This window comes from Stegodyphus dumicola, chromosome 2, assembly GCF_044657685.1.
Source record: "Stegodyphus dumicola isolate Sdum_Otavi_A_Nest chromosome 2, ASM4465768v1".
Taxonomy (NCBI): domain Eukaryota; kingdom Metazoa; phylum Arthropoda; class Arachnida; order Araneae; family Eresidae; genus Stegodyphus; species Stegodyphus dumicola.
In genome coordinates this window covers 202,799,354-202,821,815 of record NC_140769.1, presented here as the reverse complement: position 1 = coordinate 202,821,815, position 22,462 = coordinate 202,799,354, and the positions used below count along the sequence as shown (strand labels likewise).

Sequence of the window (22,462 nt, the reverse complement as noted above, 5' to 3'; positions counted from 1 at the left end):
AACTCTATGCCGACTTAGTATAAAAGTTCACCAATCAGAGCGAACTCTTGAAACCTGTTGAGCGGGATATACGTATGTGCAAATTTAATTTCTCTAATTGGCTGCGGCTTAGACCGTCTCGCAGGTTTGAACGGAATTCCCGCATTTTATGCCTTATGACTATGCCTATATGAAATTTATACCACCGTCTCAACGGAGCCTTAAATGTTTTCTCGAAATTATTGTGATCAATTATTCGAACAAAAATTGCATTATTTATCGATTATAAATATGCTAAATTTCTCGATGTTAACATGTGAAAGCAGCAAATAAAATTTGCATTGTAAAAGACTTTCGATGTTTAATGTATCAGCGTTACTGCCTTTTATAATAGACTAAGATGTTTTAGAATTGTTATTATTTTCAGTAACTAGATTTACTGTCCTGACAAAATAAAAAGTATTGTCCTCTGACAGAAATGTTTATTACAAACTTCGTGAGCAATAAACTTGGTCAAATAAATGCTCCGCTATACTTTAAATAATTGAGTACTTTCTTTACTAAATCAGTGAGCAGAATCTTACAAAGTACATATTCAATGAATTTTGCTTAGTGAAGACACTTTGAATGAATCTGCATCCATAGTGATAATATAAATTTCCTTGTATTCTTACATTCCTTAATTGTCTGTTATAGTTCGTATTTATGCACATGAATAATTTTATATAAGAATAAAAAATATTTTCTATAGATCCGAAGTCTCCCGTCCGATTCGTTATTTCCTCTGAGGGTGTGATCAAAGTGCAGACACCCATGATGGTAGCTTTGGGAAAAGCAGGTGAACCTGTCAAAGTTATAATATATCAATCATCTACTTCGGTGGCGACAGCCTTGGGAGATGTTTCTGAAGTGCAGCTAACTAAACTAATACCAGAAGAGAGTTACGAAATGCTGGTTCAGCAAGATGGAGGAGATTGGGAGTACAGAATGACTTTCAATGCAGGTAGGACTCGGATATTTTTAATTTGCTAAAAGAATTATTGGTACTTATGTGTTAACGCTTGTTCAAAATTGGAGAAGAAACTGAGCAATTGTCGTACTATCACCTATATGGTACTCAAGGCTCTTCCCGACGATAGGCGCGATCGCATTAACATTTGAGTCTAGTTTTTCTATTTTACGTTTTAATATTCAGAAAAACAGAATGTTTTCTAATATTTTCTACAGAGAAGAGAAAGTGAATAGTTCGCCTTTAAAGTTTGTTAAAGCGTCAGTTACCGTTTTAAAACTGATATTAACATACATGCTGATTTTCTCAATGTCTACAAAATTGGTAGCTGAATCAAGGGAATTGAAGGAGACAAAAAGTAGATATTCAGTATAACACAAAAAGAAATAATAATCATACATTTTTATAGACTTTTGTATCCAAATTCGGTTCATCAATGCTTTTACCTCCCATTTTAGTTCCCACCTGTATTCAAGAAGACCTGCGGATGGGCATTCTCTGCTACCGCTTAGAGCCTGATATCAAAAGTTTTGATTCTGCCAAAGCTTTTTGCAATGGGGAAAAGATGAACATCTGGAGTCCTGATTCAGTTTATGAGTTAGAAAATGTTGCTAAAAATTTAGAACTCACTTCAGGATTTTGGATTGAAAAACCATCTTCAGATGCTTTGTCTGGAATTAGTAAGTTATTATTTATTTTTGCTTTCCTGCCTATCTGATGACAGTAATAAGTATTAGAAAAGTTGCGTACATTTTTTTAAATAAAATCCAGAAGAATATTTCTCTGATAATTTTGGTTTATAAATAACTCTATTTATTATTTGATAAAAATAACAGTCCTATGCTGCGAGGAACATCAGAGTACTAGAAAGAAATAGTTAAATTTATAATTTTTAGATATAAATTAACGATTTTTAGTCTCTACTAAAAGCCTTTGATTTTGATATTATTACTTCAATAAGCATTTTAAATCAATTCTCTTTCAAAGTCCTTTTTTATGGAATATAAAGGAAAATTTGCATCTAGAAGCTTGATTTCAGTTATTGCATCAGATTTTTCTGGCATCTTTGGTAGCGGATTTTATGAATCCTCGACAGTTTTATTCTGTTCCGGTAATGAAACAAATTTAATTAAAGTTCTGTAGAATTTAAATCGCAATTCTGTATGTAGTAATTAATTAAGAATAAATTACGTTGATCATAAGTGTTAAATCGAAACTTCATTGATCATAAAGAAATATAATCTAAAATGAAAAATCTTATCCTTAAAAAAAAATTCGTACTGTTTTTAAGTAAACGTTTTGGCAAGCAAAAGTTAGCAAGCAAAGCAAATATAGGATATTTCAAGGCGAAGAATGTGAGCAATGGGCTTTTATTTCTTTCCCACATTGTGTAATAAAATTCATTCATGGGAAATCAGTATCTTCTTTCTTTCATGCAAAATTGTTCAAGGTTTTACTTCTAATACTATTTACACTACCTGTAGCTTAACTTTTTGTTGTTATTCTTGCTATTTGATATTCTTTAAACATTCCGAAATATTAGAAAACTTAATATAATGGAAAAATATGCGAGGAAAAAATGAATTCTTCAGGATATGTTGCAAAAAGACATATATAAAATTCTTGAATTACGAGTTCAGATTTAAATTTAAAAGTCACACCTCTACATTTAAATTTTTTAAGTTCTTCTGCTGAATATATACTACTGTAGTAGCCATACTGTTGAGTATTTTACTACTAAATAAATTAGAATCAATCTATGTCAAATTTGATACCTAAATAAAATAAAAGAAGCTAACTGTGAGAAAGTTATACTTTCAAATTATTACAAAATATGCTCATGATAGCCTTTTCCGTCCTTGTTCGTAACGGACAGTTTTTATATCAAAGATAATACTTCTAAAATCTTTTCTAACTGAATCAACTTCCTTTTGATTGCAGAAACTGATGAATCATGTTCTAAAAGTAACAGTGATGCCAGATGTTGCTCTTATAATATGGAGATTTTAGCTGTGACATGTTCTTGTTGTGACACAGAACAAGCAGTTATATGTGTTTATGAAGTGAAAGGTAAACTCTAATCTTCTTTTAATTCATTTTATATGAAATATTACTGAAATGGGTTCTTATTTTCTTTATAATTGCACCCTTAGGATTAGTTAGGCAGTGTAAAATTGTTTGACATAAATTAGAAACCATGAAAATATTGAAGATCACAAGAAATATAAAACCACATACATTAGCCAGCCCTGATAATAACAGCTACATAAAGTACTAATGTGGAACTTGTAGTTTGTTTACTATCGTTTTAATGTAACAACCGCTTAAGTATCCGACTAAGATATGTTGAATCTTTGAGTTACTATAAATTGGAATATTTAAGCTTCAAAAATAAACAAAACCACGGGAGAAATGTATGGCAGTTAAATTTAAAATTAAATCAGAAAAAAATCAATTATTTCCAGACAGAATTATTTTAGATCTGGCTGAGGTACCTAGTATTGTTGCCGTGTTGGTTGAAATACCACTTATCTGTTTCAAATAACAAAAATACTACAAACACAAAGAATGGTTAGGAAACGGACTATATTTTTTACTCTCTTCTTGCTCTAAGCGAAAGTTCACAAAATGTACGTAGACAATGGTTCATTAAGTAGCAGAATATTAGCATATTAGAGTAAACGCTGAAGCGCTCGCAAAACTCTGTTAACAGTCAGAAAATATGCAGAGCTAACTGACCTCGTTTTGTTTATTATAACCTTCTTTCATTGCGAAAGGCGAGTGTGTAAAATAAAAATAATACACTGATCAAATAGAGATTTTTAATTTTGAATTAAAGTAATAATTCATCATTACCTTTATTCCCTAAGTCAGAGAATATAATATATCTACGAGTACTCGTAGTAACGATTAAATTTTGATTTTAATATCCTTGCTTTGTGAACAATATTAATTTTATCTTTCTTTGATGTTTATATGACAACTCGCAACAATAGTTTCTGTACTCTACGGTTTTTGATATAAAGGATTTCTTGCAAAAGGGGTGAGAAATTCTAAATTTTTGTGAATAATCGCATCATCCGTACAGAAAGTTTGATCCTGTTTGTTGTTCTTCGCAGTAGACACTTTTCTACTTTCTAATAGCGAAATGACTTTGCACATGTTCTTGAAAATTTTCAGTGTAATTTCAAATACCTTACAAGATTTCATAAATAATCAAAGTAATAAAGTTAGAATTGACAATTTAGAATTATTTTTTTTTCAAACAGAAAATGTATACTTAGTTTCATTTCCATCTTTTAGATGAAGCTGCTATTTTAAAATTTATCAACTTATTCTTTAATCATTTGTTTTATTTGATCATCGTGTGCCTCGAAAGAATTTAAGAAAAAAATTAAACCTAAAACGTCTATTTTTTAATCTCTCAGCTAATTTAGGGCAAGTGTCAAACCTTCTACCATCCTTCATCGGAAATACGTCGATACAAGTAGAATGGTCTGCTCCAGAAGATATTTCTTGGAACATCCAAAGGTATGAAGCTCAGTGCGTTTCAGAAGATGAGACATCCGAAGTAATTGCGAAAACAGTGGAAGGTTTGGAAGTTGCTTTCGAAGGCCTGGAATTTGGCACTGATTACGAAATAACTATCACGCCTTTTGGATCCAAGCAATTAAAAGGACAGAGTTCCATGATTTTAATTCAAACTTTAGGTAAGCAAATTAGTTTGAATTAGTAAGCAAAGTCTCTGTAAATTAGCTTTTGTCACTATATTCTGATATCATTTATGATAGCTTTCGAAGAAGAATTATGTAAAATAGTATTATCCCAAATAGTTGCTTTAATGCAAATTACTGATCTAAACCTCTATTTTGGAGACATGTCTTGGAGTTTATGTACGTTTTTGGGTTTTAAAATCTGCAGATCATTATTGTTTGTTAAATTAGCTTGGAAGGTTTTCCTCCTTCCTTACCGCAAGACCATCATGGTATAACTGGCAATTCGACTAGCCATCGGAAGGTCTGCAGTTCGGATCCCGGTGACGGCATTGCTCATTTTTCATGTCTGCTGTTACAAATTAAAAACCTAATGACTACAAGCTTAGGAAATGATATTCCTGATCTTAGTTCTTTCCATTATCTATGATAATTATTGAAGCTTAGTGTTTACAAATAGACCAATTTAGCTAAGCACACACACACACACTAAATAAATAAATAAATAACTGACGGCTGTAACACTTTTTGTTCTACCCAACCGATTGACGAAATTCAACTTGAGCGTTTCATGTTTTGAAATAGCATTCTTCTAACGTACTTATTTTGGAGCAAAATAAGACTTTTTCTGAAATTGCCGAATATTTCCCATATTTCGACTCTACGACTAAAGTTATGCCTAAATGCCAAATTTTGAAACTTTTGGCAAGACATTTAAGGAATAATTTGACAATTTAGCTTAACGTACGTTTTTAATTTGTGCCATGACTAATTCACTTGGAGAACTTTTCAATTTATGGCAATCTATTTCACGTTGTCTTTTTTTCTGTATGAACGAAAAAAAATATCGTTTCTTCGTTCCTGCATATGGTTTTACTTTATATTATATTTTTAAATCGCAGATGCTATTTTTTAACATTTTTTAAAATTTCATTTTAATTGTTTGAGTATGGTTGAATTATATTTTTTTTCAAATAATTATTCTCAAAATTATTCCTGTTTATTCATTCGAACTGTGTATTTTATTTATTAATATAATTGTTTTGAGAATTTGGTTTCATTTATTTGAACTGAATTTCTTTTGAAATAATTCTTTGTGACCCAGTATATGACACAATGCATTTGAAAACTGCATATATATGAAGAGAAGAAATACACTAAAGAGCAGTTAATACATCTTTCAAGGAACCAGTGAGAACGGATACATATATGGCGAAAAATGTATAATCGGAACTTTACTTTAGGATGAGATGCATAGATTTCTTTACACACTTTTCCATTGCTTTGCCCAGTTTTACCTGTGTGCTCCATTGGGCTCCTGCTTTACACATCATTACATTTTATCATCCAAATTTCTTAAAACATCATCCATATTTCAGAATAAGTTGAACTATTTCATTTTTAAAATCGTAAGTATCAAGTAGTATAACATGAAAAAACATGAATTTTATGCAACATATTTCTTTTGACTTTCTTGAGGCATTTCGCAAATACATCTGTTGTCATTTACATTTTGTATTCGCTATATATACTAAACACTTCTGAAACATCTTGGTTTTTTGTAACATTCTTATAAGTAGAGTTATGGCTTTTCGTTTCATCATTATTTGCTCAGTATAACACAGTGAAGCGATTTTTGACGATGATATGGAAAGCCAAATTGAAATGAGGATGATATTGAAAGTTGAATGGTTAGAAACTTTTCTTCATCTTGCATAGCTTAGCTGAAGCATCAGATGTCGTAGCTTAAAATAAAACACATGTTTATCTCGATACTGAATTTTATCAAAACTTATTTTTATTTAAAAAAATACTCGAGATAGCGGAAATTATTTTTAAAATGTTAGGAGCTAACAAATGAATTTAGATGTAAATTATCTCAAAATACGATACGGAAGAAATGGTGTATTACCAGGGTGCCTGGGTTAAACGAGAACCCTACCTGATGTAGAACAATAAGTAGTTGCGAATAATGTCAAGATACAACTTACACATAGACATAACATGAGTGTACACATTTACATGTAATTAATTTTTTTTATATAATTAATTTTAAAATTAGTTCCTGTATTAAGGAAAGTTAGGTATTGATATTAAAAGAAAAAACTAGGGTGTACCGAATATCAGATGTTCATAGATAAGAAAAAAGAGCAAACTGGAAAAACTAATACGGGAAGAGCTGGTGACGAACCTGTAATGACACTTAGCATCTAGACATAACATAAGACAAAATAGCAAGTAGGAAACCCACGGTGCTTTGAGAAAAAATGCATAGATACAATACAACAAGAGTGCATATATTCACATACAGAGAAAAGATTTAATCAATATTATTACTGAGAATGACCATTGGCCTCTTATTATTAATTACATTATTTACATCATAATTATACAGCCGAATAACTGGGTTGTTTATGCTACTGAGATTATCGTAAAATTTCCGGGCCAGCCGGTAGTAATAATGCCTTAACTATATTAAGTTCATGTATTTTCCGGTTACGTAAATACCAAGTGCATTTGTAATTTGCCTCAAGATGAGGTTTTGCACCTGTTGTAGGTTTTTTCTAGAAGTTTTACAAGAATACGCCCAGACCGGGCAGGCATAGCATAGAATGGGACGCAAAACAATTTTGTAAATAAGCAACTTATTCGCAAAACAGTCTCGTAAATAAGCAACTTATTGTCTATAGAAAGTGAGCTGTTTCGAAAAATTAAGGGGTGTAGTGTAACTTTACTAACTCAAAACTTTTGAATGATAGATGTAATGTGTGGTATCTCAAAACACTCGGAATTCTTGTTTATGCTTCCAAGGCTTCATTCAGAAAATGGTGGATACATGTGACGTGTTCTGAGTAAGAAGTTGAGATTCAGAACTTCACATTTGTATCAATTTTTAGCAACAAAATTCAGCAAATGTACTGCCTTCTGCTACTGATCTGAATATTACAAAAGTGTAATCAAATACAAAGTAAACCTTTTAGGTAGCTTACTCAGTTCAACGTCAACTGTAATGAATTATTATTTTTACTTCTTTGTACGAAGTAAAGGAAATAGCGTAATTGCGAAAAATTTCGGGTATCATATTTCAATGAAAATATCCATTTTGACCGTGCAATCCATTTGAACGATGTTTTTGCGTGACAGAATAAAGGACTCTTTTCTTTGAAAACGGATTATGAAATACATTTAAAATGGAATCAAAAGAAACGTTTTCGTGACATTTGTATGTATGTACGTACGTATGTAGCACCTCGCATAATTCAAAAACGAGTAACCGTAGAACCTAGAAATTTCGTACATGGGGCACATATAACATCTACTAAGGCTCCTTCCTTCTTGGTTGTAGTCGAACGCGCCATATCCCCACTATGTTACCCGGTAAGTTCAGGTTTTATTCTAATATATTGGTAAATTCTGCATTTGTTTGCTTTACAACTGATTGAATTATGTTGTTCTTATGTTCCCGTGAAGGTTTTTATGCCTTAAATCAATCTGCGTGTAATAGTTATGGAACTGTCAACAATTTAAAAAGTTTAAGTGCTGCAAAGCCTAAAGAACCGCCGTTTGTTTACATCTGAAACACAGCAGAATATTGAATTAAGTCAGCTTCTGACTTTTAGTGTCTTTTTGCCGAGTGGGACCAAAAGTAAACCTTCAAATTTGTGCACCGAAAAATCTGGTTTCTCGCCCGCTGGCCGAATTGCTTGTTTTGCGTAGAAACTCTATTTTTAATTGTAAAAATTATTTATTTAACTGTTTTAACTGTATTTGGTTATTTTAGGTTTTTATTTGTTCTGTATTTTACAGTTTTTAATGAAGATGTTTTGAGTTTTTACGTATTTCTTGCCTTGCCACGAAGTGAGAACTGAATTGATTGAATAAGAAATTGATCTTTATTGAAATTCGAGGAAGTAAGTTTAAATGAAGTGCAGCAAAACATATGTACAATTTAATAGGTCGTACAAGGAAGTCATGTTGTGTCCACATCAGATATTTTTGATAATGAGTGCATTTTTTTTCCGAGTTACATTTAACATGATTGAAAAAAATATTAAAAAAAAAATTAAGGAAAAATAAAACAAATCTGTAAGAATGGTAAAAATGTAAGGAATAAAATAAAATAATAAAATATAATGTTAGGAATACAATAATAAAATAAGATGTAAAAGGTACAATAATAAGACAGAATAAATAGTGTAATGAATAATGCAATAAAATACATCGCCCTTCCTTCAAAGAAAAATGGAAGGGGAAATATAAAGGCAGATAATTTTAGAAAACTTAACAAAAGTTTAGTTAGAGAATCACAGAAAAGTGACAAAATTTTCTCTTATAGAGTGGAATCACAGGCACTGGATTTTAGTTTATGTTTACGTTGAATGTTATGAAAACTCACATATACAAAATCTCTCATACAAATATCTCTCAACATCTTTATTCTTGGGAGACTTGAGCAGAATAAAACCACTTCTGTTTAATTGATTTAAAAGCATCAGAATAATGGAGGATAAGATAATTAAAAGGGTAGATATTAAAATATCTTCTATGACATATTTGCATACATCTCATTACAAGCATATTCTGTCCTGATTAGAAGCAATACTTTCTTCTTGATTACCTTCTTACTACAACAGCAATACTTTTCAGATCCAAGAACAGCCATTTTGGTGACAGTAGAATCAAACGGAATAGCTATCATTTCAAGTCCACGACTCATTCAGAAAGGCAGAGGAAATGAAGAGGTGGATATATCTTTGCAAGAGATTGAAACCTCTACGAAGAATGCTGCTTTAAAAGTTAAAGGTACAGTAGAAAAGACAGAAATAACTGGCCTGAAGCCTGGAACAAAATATGCAGTTACTATGACTCCTGCAAAAGAAACGGGCAAGCCCTTTAACTACAACGCAACCTTCACAGCTTGTAAGTGAATTTACTTCATTATTCAATATTACTGCTTCCTATTATAACATTACTTTAAGATTGAGAAATGTATTCAATATATTCGTGCAATCTAACTTGGTCATTGTTTGACCATTTAGGCAATACCACATAGAAAAGCTGGTGTAATGTATTTTGCAGTAATTGACAAAACAGGAAATCTTCTTAGTAGAACATAAATTTTATTTCTAGTTCACGGAGATAGATAATTTGATGAAATTCTTTAGTGGCAAAACTTTCATACTACTACTAGCTGGTAAAAACTTCAGAATTCTAATCTTAAAACAATTTCTCACGTTGCTGAGCGATGGTTACATAATACAAATATGGCGTTGCCACTTCAACAAGAAATATAGTTATTTATTAAATAACAAGATATTACACCGGTTTAACATCTTTGGTTTATATAAATATTTTACACTTTATAAATTGGTCCAAATACAACTAGATTAATTAAATTTTTCTCATAGGTCTCAAAATACTTCTGCGCATGACAAAGTTAAAATTTTTCAGTTCTATGAAGTCCGCAGTATTCTTAATTTCTATTTAGTACTTGAATAATTGATTATTTCAAGCACAGCGGTTCAGAAGTATAAAATCTAGTTAAAGATTAAATAAGTCAGGATGTAGCAGAATCTCATGCCCTGAAATTACTAATTTCTGCGCCGTTATGCTATTTTGTTGAAGAAACAGGGCATTTACTCTATTGATCATCTCTATTTATTTTACACACATTTTACTAAGCATCTGCTGCATAACTTTGTGGTAATATTGATTATGTAAAATTTTATGTGGTACCATTCTGCTGCTACTTTTGAACACATCTATTCAAAGAAAGAATCAAACTATGAGCTATACATGTGAAATACTATAAAAGCTTAGAGATTGAAGCGAGATTGTTAAGAAAATTCCACACAGTAAATTTGCTAATTTCTTCTCTTTTGACCACAGGTTCATTAGAAAATTAAAGCTAAATTAAATTGTCATGACTTATAATAAGTTCCTTGACCTCTTACGACCACCGAAACGAAGGTGTTAGTATTATTTAAACAAGAAACTTTCAGATTTTCCAGTGACTCAAAACTGTTATACTAGAATCTGGATTTTCACAAATTTCCTTTTTAAGGTTTCGTTTAGGTTTATTAAGCATTTATTTTAAGTTCTTTCGCTTTTCTGTCCTTCTCGTTTTCCATTTTCCTGCCATAATGTAAATTTCTACCCCGGGCGTATTCAAATCAGGTAGAAAAAAAATAGTATTTAAAGGAAGGTTTTAAAGGGTAGAATGAGAGCGGGTTTCGCCATCTTCTTTCTTACCATCCGTATTCTGTGGCGTTGCCTTATTCTCGCCATTAGGCTTGTCACTCCGACTTTACGTCAGAGCCAACTTGCGAGTCCTCTAATTGTGCATCCGTTAGCCTAACTTACATTTATTAAGTCCGTTTCCTTACTTTTGGCTTAAGCCATAAATTCTTGCTTCTGTAAGCACGAGTGGTGAGTCCTGTTACCTTTTGTCTGACTTAAATAAACGGTTCCTTTATAGCCTTTCTCAGTGTCTGTGGTATTTTGCAAGATACAGTGATAATTCATTTAAAGTCTTTAGAAATTTCATATATTTGATGAAAAAAAAAAACCGAGACTTTATACTTTGACATAAGAGAAAATAGCTCGACTATTAAACCTTTGGAAAATTTTTATGAGGAAGATGATTGACGGCTAGATTACAGAACTATTGTTTTATTGGAAGATATTATCATAATAGATGATTTTTCTGTGAATCAAGTTTTAATGTATTATCTAGTGATCCTTCCTGTGTATTTTGCAGATCCTTCCTGCGGTGAGAACCGTGTCCAGGATGGGTTTTTATGCGTTTGGACTCCCGAGCAAAAAACCACCTGGAAAGAAGCATTTCAGATTTGTAAAAACGACGATGGAGAGCTCTTGGATTACAATACGCAGAAAGAATTAACTGCTCCCGTCAAGGCCCAATTAGTATCGCACGTGCATCAAAGATTTTGGGTAGACATATCCAACGCTGAAAGTCAAAATCTCGGTAATGACATTTGCTTGCTAATGCATATTTGATTAATGCTATTTATGACAATCCTTTTTTGTCCCTTGATAATTTTTAGCAAAAGTACATTAATTTCTGTATGTGCCTCGCAGGCGCAAAAATGTGAATCAGAAAATATTACTCGCAACCGAATTAGACAAAAAAAAATCATTCACATTCAATCATAATTATTCAAGTTATTAAATACTTCGGGAACGTATACGCATACTTCCAATGATTGATAGATACGTAGATTTAAGAATGAAATTTCTGAAAGGTATCTTTTATGTCAGAAAAACATGAATGCAAAAGTATGTATTTAAATTCCCTTTCATTATGATATGAATGAAAGGGAATATAATATGAAACAAATACATAACAAATTAAAAAATAACACATTTAAAACCATAAAAATTAATAATACTAATAATTACACAAAAATTCTAAGAAATCTGAAAGTTTTCAGATTTTATATTACGCCCATATGAACATTTTTTTAACTTTTTGTGTGTTACCTTTATTTATTAAATATCATGTTCTTTGCACTTAAATCATAAAATTCAGTTCAATAGTAATATCACAAAATACAATTAAAATGAGCATATCTTTTAGAATTGCCGATAAACAGTTCGCGCGCTGGAGATAATCCCCCCCCCCCGGTAGTGTTGCCATTGCTCACTTTGAAGTCGTTGAATTTGTTAATCAAAACCAAAATATGAAATCTATAATAAAACAAATTCCAAATTATAACTTCCAGATGCTCATTTTCGGTGAAAGATTATGTTATTCAATATTTGATGGCTCTAGGTACCGTTGTTTTATCACAGTGCGAGAAACATATATGAATTTATCCAGATTCTTCGTTATTTAATTTCTTTAAATATAACACAGGGCGATAGTATTTGGTGGCAACAATTTTAAAGGTGAACCGAAATTCATAGTGAACCAACTCAAAATGCTAAAACGAAATTAATAACCCTTCTGGGCTAACACCCTTTGGGCTAAAAATAAAAAGAATGATCAAACCTAATTCAGTTTTTATTACAGCCTGCGAAACTAGCGTTTTTGTTCTTTCCTTTCATCAAAAGAAAATGATTTAAACCATATAATGTTTTATAGTTTTTTAAAGGAGTTTGTACATAATATGTATTTTTTTAATACGCCTTTAGTAATATGAGGAGCGACTTGGATTCAGCTCTTGTGCTTTCAGAAAATACTTTCAAGTTGCAAGGTGTTTTAATTGTCAGCGGCTGGGACACTTGAGTCATTCTTGTAAAGCAGCGTTGGCCTGTGTAAACTGTGGACAAGCTCATAGCCAGGATAACTGCAAAGCAAAGACTCCACACTGCGTCAATTGCGCAACTCACAATAAATCCAAAGGCACTAGCTTCGACACCACACACCCGTCTAGTGCAAGACAATGTCAAGCCTACAAGGCAGAACTGTTCAGAATGAAATCAACGACGCAGTGGTAGATGAACAGCAGGTTATTGCATATCCAAGAACAGTACATGGTTTTGCAGTTCTTCAAAGCAACTTGCAACGCAGCCAAGCCGCAACTGTCCATGCAGCCCAGGTTATTCTAGAAAACAATGTAGATCTAGCCGCACTACAAGAGTTTCATTCCATTAACAACAGGATCACAGGATTCAGCAACTTCAAAACTCACCATTCAGTAGGCAATCAAGCAGCCATCGCCTACAATGGTCCACTCACGCCCCTGCTAATGCATAAAGGAGATTACACAGTTACTGTACAACTGGAAGGGCCTTATGGTCAGATTGCCATCACCAGCGTGTATTTTCCTCCTTCGCACGACATTGTCACTCCAGGAGCTGGAACAAGTCATGATGATTCCGACTAGGAATAAGATAATCGCTGGGGACTTTAACGCTGCTAGCCCTCTATGGGGTGCGCCAGAGGAAAGCAGGCGTGCTTGCCCTGTCCTTGACTTCATCACTTCTCATAACCTTGCAGTCGTCAACCCCACCGACAGCCCTCCTACATACTGGACTACCAGGGCTCAGGGGTGGCCTGATATCACTTTAGCCACCACTGGTATTCTTAATAATATTCACAATTGGAAGGTTAGCGAAACTCCCTCGTTCAGTGACCATCGCTACATTGAGTTCAGAATAGATTCGGAGCACCAATTTATAACAAAGAACAGATGGAAAACGAAGTATATAAACCTGAACAAATTTAAAGATGCACTTTCAACCCATATTGAAAGTCTCGTGGCACAATGTAACAATTGCAACAGTAGTAAAGACATCGACGCCATGCATGAAGATCTTATGCAAACACTGCTCTCAGTGTGCGAAAAAGTCTTGAAAAGGAAACATTACACAGCCCCGAAATGCACTCCTTGGTGGAGCACCACGCTGACTGCTGAACGCAGCAAAGTCCGTGCCCTAAGGCGCAAAATGCAAGCATGCAAGGATCCCTTAGAAAGAGAGACACACTCGCTAATTTTTCGAAAGCACAGAGCTGCTTACAAAAGACAGATTGCAAAAGCGAAGTTTTCATCCTGGAAAGAGTACTGTACCAAAACTGCGAATAAGTTCGGAACTGTCTTCCGTATTGCACATGACAAGATGTTTACACCTACTAATCTTACTGCCACAATAAGCCACGGAGCAGCAACTAGCACAGAAGTAGTTGCGCACATTCTGGACAATATCTTTAGACCTGATAACGCAGACACAGATAATCCCGCACAAAGAAATATCAGAGCCAGCGTTGAGCAATATTACAATACCAAGAAAACAGATTTTGAACCACTGCCTAATGCCAAAGAAATAAGCGACATTGTTAAAGCGTTAAACACCAATAAAGCACCAGGTCCTGATGGGATAGATAATGGCATTCTGCAAGCCATTAACTATATGCATCCAGAGTTACTGCGTGCCTACATCACTGCGTGTTGGCGCAACAAATATTTCCCAGCCGGCACGAAACTTGGTGAGGTGGTGCTCTTCCTCAAAGCGAAAAAAGACCCTAATGTACCAACGTCTTACCGGCCTATTTGCCTTTTTCCTGCCTTGGGTAAAGTACTAGAAAGAGTCGTCCTTCAAAGACTTAAACACTATATCCTGTCTGGACAAAGCATAAATGACAAACAATACGGCTTCATTCCTGGCAGATCGGTGGATCACGCGCTGCAGCACCTACGAAAATTAATAGCAAATAACAGAATAAATAACCAACATAGTCTGATTATCTCTGTGGATATACAGGGCGCTTTCGACTCGTTGTGGTGGCCCGATGTACTGAAGAGGTTACAGGACATGGGTAGCCCTAAGATTCTCTTTGACCTTATTTACAGCTACCTAAGTGATCGCCGCTTACAAGCCACTACGGAAGCAGGAGTGCACTCACGTTCCATCAATAGAGGCTGTCCTCAAGGATCCTGTCTGGGTCCACTGCTCTGGAATCTTGTAGCGGACACAGCGCTGACTCTCTTTAACACAGATCCTCACACAGAAATACTGGCTTATGCCGATGACTTTTTGCTGGTAACCAAAGGGCACAGCTGCAACGCATATGAGACTAGGGCACAACAAGCAATGGACAAGATGGCCAAATGGGCCAATGACCATAAGTTAACTATTGCCAACTCAAAAACCCAAGGTATGCTTATCTGTCCAGGTAAGCGCCATCGAAGAACCCCGTGCATCAACCTTCATGGTTGATGCACGGGGTTCATGGTTGATGCACGGGGCAAGGAAAAATATTAAAATAGTCAGAAACTTGAGGTACCTTGGAGTTATAATTGACGACACATTGACTTGGATGCCACATTTAAAGGAGGTCAAGGCACGACTTCACAGGATATTTCATTCCATGCTCAGAACAGCAGCACCAACATGGGGAGTTTCTTCGAGGATGCTTAAGACGTGGTACTCTGTAGTTACTGAACGTATTGCACTATATGGAGCCTCCATGTGGGGCATAACGATCACTACTAAAATGGAGAATCTGCTACGCTCAGCACAAAGACCATTCCTCCTGAGCATTACCCGAGGATATAAAACCTCGCCCACTAATGCTCTTAACGTGATTTCAGGACTACCGCCTGTGCATCTCTTAGCTCAGCGCGAGAGTGCAATAGTGCGAGTGCTCCGACTCAAAGAAACAATAAGTTTATGGGATAGGACTTATGTTTATACTGACTATGAGCAAAGCATTCCCGAGCCACCTTGCCACCCGGCCGAATTCAATATCTCGATTAACTGCAGGTCACCAACGTGGTTCAACGCCACTGCAATCTACACCGATGGTTCCAAAGGAGAATGTGGCACCGGTAGCGGATACTGTGTTCTACTTGGGAACCAGATCTTAAAGACCTGGGAAAGAAAGCTTAAGCACCACAACTCAGTTTTTCAGGCTGAACTGATTGCATTAAAAGCTGCACTTGTCTACGCACTGGAAAATAACTATTCCAGTATATATTCAGACTCAGCCTCTAGCCTCCAGGCAATCCAAGGCAAATGTATTAAAAATCCACTCGTCAGGGCCATACAAAATCTCTTACTAAGAACACCTAAATACTATAGGCCTGAACTCCAGTGGGTACCTGCACACACTGGAATACTGGGTAATGAAATTGCAGATGCAATAGCCAAAAGAGCAGCAACTGACCCCCACGTTCGCACACTTGACGTGCCTCTCCCGGGTTCGTTCTTAAAAGCTGAGCTCGAGAGAGAATTACTCAAACGTTGGCAACATCTGTGGGAGACAGAAACCACCGGCAGAAGAGTTTACAGATTTTTTCCAAAAGTCTGCCGGCTTCTAAAATCTGGCTCGTCTCACTTCACTCAGTATCTAACAGGACATGGTCCCTTCATGACTTACCTGCATCGCTTCAGACGACGCGAAAACGAGCATTGCTCATGCGGGATGGTAGGAGATCCGGACCACTATCTGTTCGCTTGCAGAGAGACCGCTAAATATCATCTTAGGCAACGAGTAGCAAACCACATCCATGCATGGGCCGAAGCTACTTCACAAAATCGCAATACATTGAAACGCATATGCGATTGCATAAACATTGCACGCATAATCTCAGACAGGCTGGAGTAATTCTCAGCCACCATCCTCGTTACCAGCACAGCCCCTGTATGCTCTGTACCTGTAGCGAACTAATTTTATCTTAAGTTAGCTTATTCGGCTTTTCTTATTCCCTGTATATATTTATCTTCTTGAAATGTAAACCTTGAATTATGAACCTTGAACTATGTATTTTGCCTTATTTTATGTATTGTTTCCACTGTTTTGCCCTTTTTATTTATTTTATGCATTGTTTTACTTTCTAGTATTTTACTTCTTATTACTTTTAGTATTTGTAACCACCTATCCATTACTCTGTAAATATGTAGCTGGAATTGTTCTTCATGCCCGCAATGCACCCTTCTTCCATCATGCACTATCGTCTTCGTCCAGCATTTGTTTGCACTGCCCCCAGCAGTCGTCTTGAGCACAATATGTATTTATAAGTGTGTCTTTTGTTCAAGTTATTTCCGTCAGCGGGGCTATCTGGCCGATATGCTAACTACCCAGTGGACCGGCTGCCTCGCTGTCGGTGGAAAGAAAGAAAGAAAGACTGAAATTTATAAAAGGTACAACAGACTGAAAACGTATTTCATATATTTCTTAAATTGAAACCATGGGCTACGGATAAACCATCTAAGAATTATTTTAATCAAAGAATTTCTTCATATATTAGTTAAAATATATAAATATATATTATTTATGAATTTTTTATTCATGATTACCTCAGGAAAGGAAGTGCAAAAACAACTGTAAATTAAACGTATAAAATTTTAATCCAGACAACTAGGATTAAACAATTGAAATAACATGTAAAATTTCTAATGGTAGTTTTTAATTGGAGAAATCAAAAATCTTAAAGTACAAAGATACTATGTACATATTAAAATAAAATAAAATAGGTTAAAATAAAAAGAAAGTAATTTAATTATTGTTAATGTTATAGAATAAAGCTGACTTATCAAACGGAATTAATTTCTTTTTTCCGCAAAATCAATAATGATTAGAGTGATGATATAACTAAAGACATAAAATAAGGAATTTAGAACTAATTTTTCACAAAGATCAAAAATTGAAATTCATAAATAATAAATTTCAAATAATCCTATAAATGCAATAAAGAATTTTAAAAAATGTTAAAAACCAAAGCTCTTCAAAGAATCAATAGTCCTCCGGACTTGACTATATAAAATTAGGAATATTAAAAGGACTGCAACTAGGTGGGAAAGCACATGATGGTGAGACTACTATTTCAGTGTTATAGTATAGGCTGGGCATACAAATATATAAGGCCGGGGTATGGATATTAGTACAGTTGTAAAATTGAATTGGAAATTCCACATACCTATTCTTATAGTATTCCAGGAAATCTCCTTCTGCTGACCTTTTGTATTGATTGTATAATACATTGTCTTTATATCCTGTAAAGTTCATATTCATATCTTTTTCTCTAAGTATCACAGAATTTTATTCAGCCAAATATTTTAACTTTTCTTCTGAAATTGCTAATAAAATTCGATTCGTTTTTTGTTTGACATTGCTGTGAAATATAAGTTGTGTAATATTACAGCTTTGTACAGTAGTACTTGGATTTTTCTATTGATTAAACTTGATTCTAGAAATGTTTGAAAATTACAGTGGCATCGATGAGTTGGTAAGACTGTTCTCTGAATTTCAATAATAATTATATTTATTGGAATTAATTTCGGAATACAGAAACTTCAAATTGCTCATTTTTTCACAACTAAACTTGTCAGTTTCTAAAAAGAATGGAACTAGGCTATTTCTACCATTTACCGATTATTAGTACTATCTGCATTAGCTGGTATTAACGTTAGATGTGTTATTTCAGTGAAAGGGGATGTTGAGCAATGTGCAGGAGTCGAAACTACAGATGTAATGTGTTGTTCCTACGAGCTGGCCGAAGATGGAGAACTGGATGATCTCAAATGTACTTGCTGTGACGAACCCAGGCCTTTCGCTTGCAAAAGCGTTGCAAAAAGTAAGATACTATAACATTTCTTATTTTTACTTTTCATTTACTGTTATACCTTTCAAGCACCCAACTGCTACACTCATTTATTCATCATTTTTAAAAGCATACTTAAATTAACTGCTTAATTCAGACTGCAGCTATACCTATATAGTTACTTAAAATGTTCAAAATGCCAGAGTGGTGGCTACTAGCTGACAGACATACAAAACAACGGCCAGCCCAGTTGCTTGAATAACATTGGACACAGTGCCCGTACATGCCGCTGTAATTTCTTGACAAAGAACCTCCAACAAAACCGATTTCTAGCGCTGCTCGATGTCTTTCAAGGTCCCTTAAAACCAACTTGATTCAATATCATACATCACACGTCACATATTACAGTCATGAGAGTATTAACATGTGTTAACCAAAGCACATATAGTATATATATACTACATATAATAAATGTAATTCAACTTCAGAACTAATACTATCTGTTAAAAATGTGTGCAAATTTTTCTCACGGACACTGTATTCACCGTCAAAGTAATAATTCTAAATCTGAGTACTAGCTTAGAGTTAAATATTTAATTACGCAAGGCTGTTATGATATGTATAGTTTCAAAATACCTAAAAATGAAGCTATAAAAATACTAAATTGTTTATTTAAAATATAGTGCATTGCAGCAAAACATTAAAATTACTCTGTTGGTAGAATTCAACTGAACGCACTTAAAGAATAAGACATTTTAATATAACGATGAAGTTACTGATTTGTTAATTCAAAGCCTTTCAGTTCTATTCCGGGCAAGAACATGGCTAAGTTCTCAAGGATTCCTCGGCGCAAATTATTCTCCTTTCGGATAATTAACTTCAAAAAAGAATACTGACATACGATTAGGCAAAGGATAGTATCTGGCTTGAATTGAATTTTTAGATTAAGTAACAAATCAACGGACTGCATATCCATAATGGTCAGAATTCCTGAACATTTCGCCAGACAATCCTCCGCTTAACATTTTCAACAATAAGTGCGAATGGCGATGATTAATTCCTAATAGTCGCTTTTGTTATGAGTGACAACGGTGGCTTTCATTTAAATTAGAAGCAGTCAGTAGCCTAAAACAAGGAGTTTTGAAAAATGAAGTAAGCCTCCTCCGTATGCCCCATGCGATGAAAATGAAGCATGAAACGTCATGGTATGACATCACGATTAATCATGGCCGCTGTCATAGGCGAGCTTTAGTTGATTTTGTTTACATTCTAATCGGTGTTGTCTACATGTTTCATCATTGAATGTTTATAAGTCTCCCGTTCTAATTTTGATACTTAACGTAAATAATTTTCTACTTAGTACATATAAAAACCACAAGGACTGCAATAACTGTTTCAAATACAATAAAATCTTCGTATATGAAGATATGTAAATAGTAACTATATGACATGGTAAAAAGTAAACCACCGGTGAAAGTTTCAACGGTATTTTACGTAAATTATGTTCCTAAAGATACTTGTCTGAGCCTCCGGATACTGATATTGGCTCTCAGTGTAATTTTAGTGAACAATATGTTCTTGGCCAGTATGTATAACGAATGCAATATGTATGGCGAACAATACGTATGGCGGCCATGATAAGTTGTAAGGTCACGTTGTTGACACCTCCTTAGCTTCATTTTTGAGATGTCATGCTTACTTCATCTATTCCAACACATGTGGACTAAAACTCTATCCTAAAATTATGTTACAATTTTGCCCTAAAATGGTGACAGTGAATCAAACCAACAGGAAAGAAAAACGATTTAATTAAAACAAGAGTTTTACATTCAAAAGTTATAATTAGATTATTTTCCATAGCTGTTTTCATTCATATTCTGTGCTGACTATAATGCACTATATCTCTACTCGTTAATACACTGCTGGCCATTCAAAATGCAACACCAGGAGGGAATGATCTCACGAATGTCAAAATCACATGAAAGTAAGAAGAAATTGGGATATGCAAGTGAATAGTATTTCAGAGCATTTAGACGACGCAGGAATGAGAAACGGAATCTGAAGCTCTACATTAAGGAACGTTGTGTAGTGGATTTCTCATTCGGAAACTGCTTTGTAAGGTTGGAGTTTTCTATCGTCTTATGCCTCGAATAAGAAGAAGAAATGCTTACCAGCAAGTTTCGAAATTCGATAGAGGCAGGATCGTTGCCTATCGAAAGTGTAGATTATCGTTCCGCGATATCGCCGGTCGTACTGGTCGACATTTAACCACTGTCATGCGAATATGGAACCAAAGGATTGATGAGGGTCATACTGAACGGCATGAAGGATGTCAACGCCCTCCCATAGAGTTGAACGCCTTTGTCAATTTGAATAAGTCAATTCTCAACGCCCTCCCTCTTACGCCAGAGAGGTAAGACATATTGTCAAATCAGCCCTGCGAAACCGTACGACCACATCACGGACCATTAGTCAGGAAATGGTCATGTTTGCAGCACGCTCACTATCCGCTCGTAAGGTGCATCGACGTTTGCAGCAGCGTGGACTATCAACAGGGTAATCATTACTTCGGCTTCCTTTGACAGTGCAGCATAGAGAGAGACGGCGACTCTGGTGCGCCGAACGACAAAGCTGGGTACAGGAGTGGCACAATGTCGCCTTTTCAAATGAGTCGCGGTTCTATGTGCAGTATTATGAGGGTCGTGGAGTGTTCAAAGAGACCGCACATCGCCTGCTTGGATTCGATATTGGCATAGGGGCTCTGCACCTGGAGTGGTGGTTTGGGCAGCAACTGGGTACACGACACGCACATCTCTAGTTCGGATCGAACGTAATTTGATCCCAGATGGGTAAATATCTGACATCTTGCGACCAGTGGTTGTGCCTTATGTTCGAGGCCCCTGAACGCCATGTCCCAACAAGATGCAAGACCACATGTTACACGTCGTGTTCTGACCTTCCTCGATACACAGGGTATTCGATTGCTGCCCTGGCCTGTACGGTCTCCAGATCTGTCACCCATTGAAAATATCTGGTCATGGGTTGCTAAGAGACTGGCCCGCCTCCCCTTTCCAACTAACGCGGTTGATGAAGTGTGGCATAGATTTGAAGGAGCATGGAATGAGTTGCCTATTTCTGGCATCCAAGCCCAGTTTAACTCCATGCCTCATTAGGTAAGGGCCATTTTAGATGTCAAGGGTGGCAGCTGTTTCTACTAATTTCGCACCCCTGTAAACCTCCAAAATGCCTACAAGTTTAATCATTTTTTCTTCATGCCATGCTGTTAACCTGCAATATTTTTTTTTATTTGCTTTCCTTCATGTTGTTGCAATTTTAATTTCCAGGAGTGTAGTTTCCTCTTATTTCCCAGGATAATAAAAAAAATTCTATTCGTTAATAATTTCCTGATCTATATCTATATCTATATCTATATATATATATATATATATATATATATATATATATTGGTTTGAGGACCTTTTGAATGTAAGCTCTTCCTAGGGCTTTTTGACATCTTAATCAAGGACTGGTTAATTGTTAAAACTTAAACGAGAAATATTATATCTGAAGTCCTGAAAATTGAGTCAGTGCAAAACTTCTGATGTTGTTGTTCAGTAAGTATATTAACATTTCCCTAATGAAATTTCATATATGAAAAAGTAAGCAATGTCTTCAAATAGAATTTTCTTCGTTTGATTTTGCTAAGTTCTGTTCATGGTAATCAGAAAATCCACTTAATTCTATCTATTGTT

General features: G+C 34.9%; 1 protein-coding gene across 4 annotated transcripts in view; it reads left to right on the top strand.

The window, feature by feature from the left end:
• The window catches only part of LOC118197229 (uncharacterized), a 193,136-nt gene that overhangs the window by 118,863 nt on the left and 51,811 nt on the right, over positions 1–22,462 (top strand). For all 4 annotated transcript variants that reach the window (XR_015039711.1, XM_085811641.1, XM_085811640.1 and 1 more), the window contains exons 13-19: positions 731–982; positions 1,447–1,668; positions 2,930–3,058; positions 4,417–4,698; positions 9,349–9,621; positions 11,462–11,689; positions 18,594–18,743. Coding sequence is in view for 3 of the 4 variants with exons in the window: in XM_085811641.1 (XP_085667767.1) it covers positions 731–982; positions 1,447–1,668; positions 2,930–3,058; positions 4,417–4,698; positions 9,349–9,621; positions 11,462–11,689; positions 18,594–18,743 (1,536 nt within the window). In the remaining variant the exon portion in view is untranslated. The remainder of the gene's footprint in view (positions 1–730; positions 983–1,446; positions 1,669–2,929; positions 3,059–4,416; positions 4,699–9,348; positions 9,622–11,461; positions 11,690–18,593; positions 18,744–22,462) is intronic.